Raw genomic sequence first — 9,611 nt, forward strand, 5'->3', positions numbered from 1 at the left:
GGCATGTGGGGGCAAGGGCATTGTTGAGCCCAGTGCCCCATCTTTCCACACTTGAATCATGGCCCCAGGGGAACGAACTTACTTTTTATTAATTTATTTATTTATTTTGGTTATTTATTTTTAATTTGCTAGAGAGCTTACGTGCTTGCTGGAAAGAGACAGAACAAGTAAAACCTAAAAATCACCCCCTATGGAGAATGGTAATGCCACAATCCCTTTTTCTCCTTCTCTTCTTCCTTCCGTCAAAAATCCTCCCAGGACTTTTGAGCATGTACACACACTCATCCAGGGAGTCCCTCAAGCCACCAGGTCTGGGACTTGAGCTATGCATTTGGCCATATAGGGTCCAGCTGCCTTAAGCAACATGTCAGTTGCTTAGTTTCCTGAATTTTATTTTTGCCTGCCATGATTTCATGAAGCACTGAAGAAACCTGCAATCCAGAATTGCCAACAGATACAGAGAAAAAGACCTCCCAGGAAATCTAACCACTCCTAGCAAAAGAAGCAAGAAAAAGGGACCTCCCAGAATAGAATGCCTTTGTGAAAAGATCACTCACTCTAACCATATGACAGTGGAAAACTGCTTAGTAGAAGCAGGTAGTTGCTGATTCTTCTGCTGGAGTAATGCCACTGAGTTTCAGCAGTGAGCTGAATCACTCCTGCCAGCAGCCTGGCGATTCAACAAGGCAGAACAAGGTGACGCTGTTCCCAACTTTCTCCCAACTTCACTTTCAGTGTGGCCCAGAAGGAGCTGAATCTCTACCTCCACCCAGTATTGACAAGGTCGATTAACATTATACCTAATTGTGAAAGAACAGATGTTTTCTCCCTAAGATTGTTAACAAAGCTGTGCTGTTTGCTTTCTGTACAACATAGTACTGGAAGTCTTAGCCAGCACAAGACAGCAACACAGGAAAAGAAAAAGCATGCATATTAGAAAGGAAGAAATAAAACTGTTCTCATTTATAGATGACATGATTGCCTAGCAAGGTCACAAACTATAGGACGAACACATAAAAATCAATTTTAGGGTGGTTCCGGCATTAGCAAACTGAGCTGCAGTGCTAGAAACCACATGACTGACTACAAATTGATACGCAAGTTTAACACAGTCCCTATCCAAATCCCAAGAAGTTTAATGTAAATATTACATAGAAAGGCAGAGAAACCAGAACAACTGAAATAATGTTGAAAATGTCGAAAAAGAAAATTTAAGTGAGAAGACTCACTCTACCTCATCTTAAGACTTTCTCCTTAGATACAATTATCAAGAGGGACCAGCAGGTGAGCATGGTGGTTAAGATGCTGGATACTCCGACATGGCTGATCACGGTTCAAGTCCTGGACCTGGTGGCTTGCTTTCTCACATTCCTTCTTTCTCCCTCCTCTCACTCTCTTGCTCACTCGCTCTGTGTCTCTCTCTGGTCAAATTAAAATAAATAAATGAATAAATAAAATAAAATAAATAATTATTAAAAAAAAGCATGCTATTGGCAGAGGAACAGACACACAGATCAGTGGAACCGACTGTAGAACCAAGAAATAGACCAGGGAGAGAGACTATGACGGGTTTTGACAAAGGTATCAATGATATAAAAGCAATTCAGTAGCAAAAAGTAGCTTTTTATGACAAATGGTATTGAGGAATAAGACATAAATAAGCAAAAAATAAAAAATCCAGCTACACCTCATATCTTATAAAAAATTATTAATGCAAAATGGACTATGAGCTTCCATGTTAAACTGGTAGCAAATACTGACAAAAAAATCTTTAAGACATAGAATTAGACAAAGAGATTTTAGACCTATTAAAACACTGTATACATAAAAGAAAAACTGATAAATTGGATTTCATCAAAATTAAAACCTTTTACATCGACAAAGACTGTGATATGAGGAGGAAATACAAGTCTAATCAGAGAAACGTTTGTACATACCAATTCAGCAAGGGACTTATATCTAGAATATATATTGAGAATTTTCAAAACTGAACAGTAAAAAAGTCCATCAAATTACTAAATGGGCAGAAGACATGAACAGATATTTCTCCAAAGAATAGATACAGGGTGACAAATAAGCATGTGAAAAACTTACCTGTATCGTTAACTTTTAGCCCCATGTAGCTTAAACGCATAATGCAGTATCACTATTTACCCTTAAGAATGGCTAAAATTAAAAAAAAAAATTCTAGCAAAAATACAGAGAAACTGAATCACACTTGCTGCTGGTGGGACTGTAAAGTTATACAGTCATTTTGGAAAACCACTTGTCACTTTCTTACTAATCTAAACATGCACTTTCAAATTACCTCTTATTTGCACACTTGAACCTTTATCCCAGAGAAATAAAAACATATTCAAAAAAAGCACAAAACCCTACACACACACACACACACACACACACACACACGAACACATATATTTTATATATATATATGTATATGTATATATATATGTATATGTATATATGGAATATATTGTATATATATATACACACGCATCACAAATGAACACAGATTAGAAAATGGTATAAATGAATGAGTAGACTAGTTAATAGCAATATGCTAATGTCAGTCATCCAATTTTTGATATTGTGGAAGAGCTGTGTAATATGTCATTGTTGGAGGAAGCCGCATGCGGTGTATACGAGACTCTATTCTTCCTTTGCAACTTCTTCTGAGTATTTTTTTAAAGTTAAAAAAAAATGACCTTTTCTGTGGCCAACATTGTAGAAATCATTTTGGCTCATGTAGTGAAGTTGGGTATTAGAATATAGGAATGAAGAAATAGGACACACAGTTTATTATCTATGAGCTTTGAGAAAGGTGTCTTTTATGCTCCAAACTTTAGTTCCTTCATCTGTAAAATATAATGATAAGACCCGTTTAGCATATCCCATTGTAGATCATTGTAACCATTTGTAAGATGCCTAAGAGATTATTCTGAGCAAAGACATGAACTAGCCCAATCTCAAATATTGACCATTTACAGCCACAGCTGAGGTATCTACCCCAGGAGCTTGTTTGAGTCCTGATGAGTTCACTGAGGAAAACAATGTGTTGATTGATAATGACTATTGTTGTCGAGGTCACTGTTACAGAGGTCGATTGGTTAGAGTCCTTCTGAGACATTCTAAAGAAAGTCTCAGGAAGAATTAGGAGAAAGGAACCGTGTGGTAATGACAGTTCATACTGAGTCCTAAAATATTCGCTAGGGTACTAGAAAGTATCATCTTTATCACTATCATTACTGGCTAGCTTTCTGACATAGCCATTATCCTTTGTTCTAAAAAAATTCTATTCTAAATATATACTACCCAAACTCAGGTTACATCAGTAATCCTAAACATTCGAAAGGGCTTCTGAAAGTTCATGGGAAAAATGGAATTAAAATAAGAGTTTGTTTTGGTGTAAAACTATTGAAATTCATGCATAGGCTTGCTTGTTTGTTTTTTTAAAGAATTATTTTATTTAACTTTCTTCTTTCTCTCCTTTTCTCTTTCTTTCCTCTCTTCTTTCTTCTCCTCTTTTCTTTCTATTTGACCAGAGAGTGATAGAGTGAGAGTGAGAGAGTGAGACAAAATGAGAGAGTAAGCGGCCATTTCCAGGACTTGAACTGTGGTCAGCCATGTGGAAGTCCAGTTCCCTTAGCCACCATTCCATCTGCTGGCCCCCATGCATAATTTATTCATCATATTTCCATGAACCCTTTGGAGACCCTTCACACGTTCTTCTCATTGCCATTCTGCAGTCGTGTTACCTAGGTACAATCATTGGTTCTAAGAAAATATTTCTTTGAACTTTCCAAGAGGTATTCTAATTTTCTTTAACTGTCTATCTGTTCATAGCTTTTCTGCCCAAACTGCCAGGCTACAAAGGAAAGAAAAAGGTTTCCCAACATCTTAGCCACTATCCAGTGATTTCATTTGCCCCTTAGTAAATGCAGTTGTAGTTACAGTAATATAATAGCAATGATAATCAACTATCTTATACTAGAGAGCACTTACTAGTTGTAAATATGTTGTAATAAGTGTTTTATCTGCATGACATAATTTAATCCTCACAGCCACCCCAGGAGATGTTTTATTGTTCACATTTTATGGTTAAGGTACAGAGAGGCTGTATAACTTACTCACATTCACATAGCTAGTTATTGGCAATCACAGGACCTTCTAAGGCCAGCTGGGTAGCCCTCGACTTTGTGCTCTTCACCTGTATGTCTATTGATCTCTCACAAGCAGTTGTCTTAGCTCTTTTGCAGCATCTCTGGTAACTGTAAAGGAATATGATATTTTTAGGAGATTATACCTTTTTGGGACAGCTCTATCATACATTTAAAAATATTTTATTCAATTATTAATTTATTTTTAGAGAGTTTTTTTTTTTTTTTCTGCTATAGGGCACGTGTGCTCGCCATAAAGACAGAGAAAAAGAGACAGAAAGTGAGAAGTCACCCCTCAGGGGGGAAATGGCCATGCTACAGTCCCTTCTCCTTCATTCTCCTCTCTGGATTTTGGGCACACACGCACACGCACCTGGCATAAGTTCTAAGCCGCCAGACCCAGGACTCGAACCACAGTTCGCCATGTGGGAGTCCAGCAAAGTAACCATTATGCATCTGCTAGTCCCCCCAATTTTTTTCATACATTCAATAAATGTATATCATAACAGCATACACAATGAATATTGCCAGCATGAATACTGTATCACACAGTTTTGAAGGTATTAGTCACTTTAAAAACTTGGGCTTGAGTAAAGATAATAAAATATGGAGGTTTTCTAGCCTTTGTCCTTTGAGGATGAATCATAATTTAATGGAAGTATGTAGGAGATCTCAGTGGGAATTTGTGGCTAGACGAGAAGAAACCAGTCCTCTTTCTGGCATTATAATCTACTCCCACCTGTTTGGGTTTAGTTTCAGCCTCATCCAAGTTAATTTTCTAGTGCTCAGCAATGTGGTGGCTCACCCAGCGTTTACACATGAATCTGAGCTCCCCTACTTAACAATTCTGTGATCTTGGGCAGGTTATTTAATGCCCTCTTATCTCAGTTCCTTCATTGTAAAATGAACAAACTTATTCATATGATTGTTGGGAGAATTCAATGATATGATGTTTATAAAATATTTATTTTAGTGTTCGGCATTCTCTAAATTCAGTACCATTAGCAAAGTCTGGACAGATAACAGGAGGGTTGTAGATAATATGCTAAAGTTCCTCTTTTCAAAATTAATTTGTTAATTATAGCATTAATGATAACTCACCAATACCATTATGAAACGTCATAATATGATTTCCACTAAAGTGGTAAAGATACTCCATTTCATGAAAGTCCCAAAATGGGACTGAAAAATCTGAGTTTGATGTGCTGTTTAGAGTCAAACCGAGATACAGATATTCCAACTATAATACAACAGTAGAGTGTTTTGAGTCAGGAAAACAATGTAAAAAATAACTAGAGGTAGGAACAAACTTATGTATGTGCAGGACAGTGATGGGGCCACTCCATCAGAGAAGAGGATTTGCTTCAAGAACATTGGGAGACCAGACCAGATAGGTAGGGATGGACCAGGCTTTTGAAACATTCCATAAAACTGTGCATACCCCCACCTGCTTCTGTTCCTTAGAGTGCCTTTCATGGACAACTCTGGATGAGAACATCGTCACCATTCTGAACGTGCAGTTTAAGTACTCCCTTTCTACAAGGGGGCTTTTTCTTTTTATTAGAAGGAGCTTCTTCCTTCCTATGGCATCTCAGTCCAGATCACCTTTATTTCTGTTATCTGGTGTGACCATGCTTGCCAGTTTGCCTGCTAAAAGATAAGGTCACCTACTTATAACTCATATCATTTCTCCCTCTGTCCCAGTTATATCTTGATGTTTGGTGGCCCCTATTTAAATGTTCATGTAAGTAGAAACCATATTTACTATCCTCATCTTTCCAGTAGAGAACATTATCACTATTTACTAAATGATTTTAAATAAGATTAAAAACTCTTAGAATCAGGACTAAGCAGGTGGCATGGTGGTTAAGGCTCTGGACTAATACTTTCTCTTTCTTGTTTCTCTCTGGTGCATGCATGTGCCCTATAGCAAATCAAAATAATAATAAATAAAATGAAATAATTCTAAAAAAAACCCCTTGGAATCTGGAATCCAGTTCTATAATTTTAGGCTGTATGTATTCGTGTGTGTGTGTGTGTGTGTGTGTGTGTGTGTCAGAGTGAGAATGAGATTGTGTGTTCCTAACACTGTCTGGAATTGTGCATGCACATACTAGGTACTTGATAGGTCTGTAAATTTGATTAGACAACCACAGGGTTGCATCCACAGCGTTGTACTATTTCTGGAATGTGCTAGAGACTAGAAGTATGTTTTCATAAATCTTCTCTTCTGGTGTCTGCTTGCTGACCTGTATATGTTCCTCACAGTTTAGATTGGTCTTAAGACCTAAAGAAATTTTTCTTTGGAAAACCGCAAGTGTTAAGTCAACAGTGAGATGGGAGTGTGTGTGCTTTACCTCATCTGTGTGAGGGTGACTAAAACAACTCTACATTTCAGAATTTAATCTTTATTACTTGATCCCTCTTAGGAAGTTTAAAATAAAAATTAATGAAGATGGATGATATTTCCATTGATTGGGTACATTGATTTAACAGCTCACTTAACAAACTATATTGAACTTTTAGTTTTGTTCCAATTAGTGTTATTTCTTTGGTGTTTCTAGTTGGGATTTTGAATTCTTGTTTTATAACCTTCTACTATTTAAATAGTCTTACTTGATTTCCCTTCCGATTTGTAAGAAGTTATATTAGCAGATACGCAAGGGAATCAAGTGTATAAATTTTCCCATATTATTTACTTACAGAAGAATCATTTGGATAAATCTACAAATTTACTGATTATAAGAAGAAAGCACAGTCCCCTGTGAAATCTTGGCTTTACAATCTTTTAGTATATATCATAGTGTTAGATCCACTTTCCAGCAAATGTGTGGATTAAGACAGCCTTCGTGATTTGAATATATAGAGCCATATCACTGCATATCAGGCAACCAGAGGTTAAATTTTGAGCCCTAAGAAATGGGCTAGTTGGAAAAGAGAAGTAAGCTGGTAAAAAGCTCTCAAACAGAGTCCCAAGAGTAAACCCTTCTCCTACTCACAGCTCAGTCCACTGCTCAACAGTGCTCCCACGGACGGCGCTGCTCTTACAAAAGCACTTGTCATAAATGCTCCTCTGCTGGGTTATGTTTGCTAGTCCTTCCTCTCTACATTTACCCTCTTTATTCTATTGATAATAAAGCCACGGGATCTCTCACATAGATTTCATTCATTAGTTCATTCATTCATTCACTTAAGTATTTACCTACCTACTTCCCTCCGAGGAAGGTTTCCCAACTTTGGCACCATCACTGGTTTGGACTGTCACCTCCCGTGTGGTGGTGGGCTTTCTTGTTCTCTGTGACATGGTCAGTAGCATTCCTGAGCTCTGGCCACTAGATTCCAATAACACATCTTGGCTCCAGTCCTGACATCCATAAATATCTTCAGATATTATAAAATGTTTCCAAGGAGAGAGGGTGCAGAGTTGCTTGCTGTTAGCCACTGCCTGGAACTTCCTTGGAAACCCTTTCGGAATGGGAAAGAAGTAATGGCTTTAAGTGCAGCACTTACTAATTGTGTGACTGCCATAGCTGTCTGACTTCTGTAACACTCAGTTTCTTTTTCTTTTTTAATTTGCCAGAGGGTGCATGTGCACTCACTGGAGAGAGACAGAGAGGGAAAGAAAGAGAGAAAGTGAGAAAGCATCCCCTGGGGATGATGGCCACACCATAATTTTTTCTCCATCTCCCTCTCAGAATTTTGGGTATGTCAGGACCAGCAGTTGGTGTAATGGCTATGTTGCTGGACTCCCATGTAGTCAACTATGGTTTGAGTCCCAGACCTGGTAGCTTAAACTCACGCTAGGCACATGTGCATGTGTACCCATGATCCCAAGAGGAGAATGAAGGAGAAAGGATTGCAGCATGGCCATTCCCCCCTGGGAGGGGTAATTTCTCACTTTCTGTCTCTCTATCTCTCTATGTCTTTCTGGCTAGCGCACAGGCCCTATAGCAAAAACCTCTCCAAAAAAAGAAAAAAGAATTTTGGACATGTATGTACATGTGTCCATAATGGTTTTTTTTTTTTTCTCTTTTACTTTTTTGTTTTTAGATTTTTGTCAGGGAGTGTGTATGTACTCCAGAGAGGGACAGAGAAGAAGGAAAGTGAGAAATCACCCTCAAGGGGTGACAGTCATGCTGTGATCCCCATTCCTCCATTTTCCCTTTAGCAATTTTGGGCACACACACAGGCACATACACTTGGTATGTTTTTCAAGCCACTGGGTCCAGGACTTGAACTGCACATTCAGCTCTATGGAATCCAGCAGCGTTAACCACCATACCACGTCCTTGCTCTACACTGTTTCTTTACTGGCAAACTGCGAATGATAGCATCCATTTTTCAGCGTGGTTGAAATTTTCAACATGTCCAATATGGGAACTGCTAGGCAGGCCATGCAGTTCCTGTATGTGGTGGTCACTGTCATTCTTATTTGTTGATTCTCAGCTTCCTCTTCCAACACCACTGATTCCAACTTAAGAAAAAGTGTATCTCTTTCTCTCTCACCTGCATACAGAGCACGATGAGTGTGGCAGCGGGCAGCACAACTGTGATGAGAACGCCATCTGCACCAACACTGTCCAGGGACACAGCTGCACCTGCAAGCCGGGCTACGTGGGGAACGGGACCATCTGCAGAGGTAGGCATGCCATGCCAGGGGCCAGCTGCTAGCTGCTGCCTTGCCTGGCCTCTTGGTGCTCATGTGTAGGCCCTCCACCACCTGGGGGTTGGACACAGCCAGGCCCTGTGTCTGTTCTAGCAGCTGGCAAGGGCACTTTGCTGCGGAGAAAAAGAAGAAGCCTTTGGTTTAACTTTTAGGTTGAAAGAAATACATGTGGGTGGGGGCGTGGCCAGGGGTCAGTTTCCACAACTTGGTGGCTCTGTTCAGCTTTGTCTCTTGGCCTCAGTTTGCCAGGGAGGCTCTGGTCGTCCTTGGGCCTCTCTTCCCTATGGGCTTTGAAAGGGCGAGGGTCCCTGTTCACGCCCATACTCAAGGTATATGCCTGGGTAGGAACATTAAATTGCAGTCCTTCTCTGTGCTTGGGAGCAGGCTAGCAATTCAGAGGCCACTACCCTGGTCTCCCTCTGGATTTAGAATAAGAACTCCTCCTCTGACTTTCTCCTTAGGAAGACATTCAGTATCCAGTCCATGGCTGATATCTCCCTCTGCTGTCACCCTCAATCACTCTGCATCAACCCTGGTTCCCTGTTGCTATCCTCTTGGTCTCAAAGCACATTTCTTTCAGATCTGTGCTCAAATGTCCCCTCATCACAGAAACATTCTGTGGCTTTAAAAGCAGCATTCCACTCTTTCTTAGCCTGTACCCAGACTGATTTTTTCCTTCATAAACACGATCTGACAACATTATACATTTAGGGGTTTGCCTCTATTAACTGCCTCTGACTAAGATGTAACCTCTCTGACCGTGACCACTTGGTCTAGTCCCCCCA

General features: G+C 39.5%; 1 protein-coding gene across 1 annotated transcript in view; it reads left to right on the forward strand.

Moving 5' to 3' along the window:
- NELL1 (neural EGFL like 1) overlaps nucleotides 1–9,611 on the forward strand; it is a gene marked incomplete in the record, with an annotated part of 909,119 nt that overhangs the window by 544,264 nt on the left and 355,244 nt on the right. The window contains 1 exon segment of the mRNA XM_027771205.1: nucleotides 8,677–8,799. Coding sequence (XP_027627006.1) covers nucleotides 8,677–8,799 — 123 coding nt within the window.

This window comes from Tupaia chinensis, unplaced genomic scaffold (genome assembly GCF_000334495.1).
Source record: "Tupaia chinensis unplaced genomic scaffold, TupChi_1.0 Scaffold000196_1, whole genome shotgun sequence".
In the NCBI taxonomy this organism is placed as follows: domain Eukaryota; kingdom Metazoa; phylum Chordata; class Mammalia; order Scandentia; family Tupaiidae; genus Tupaia; species Tupaia belangeri.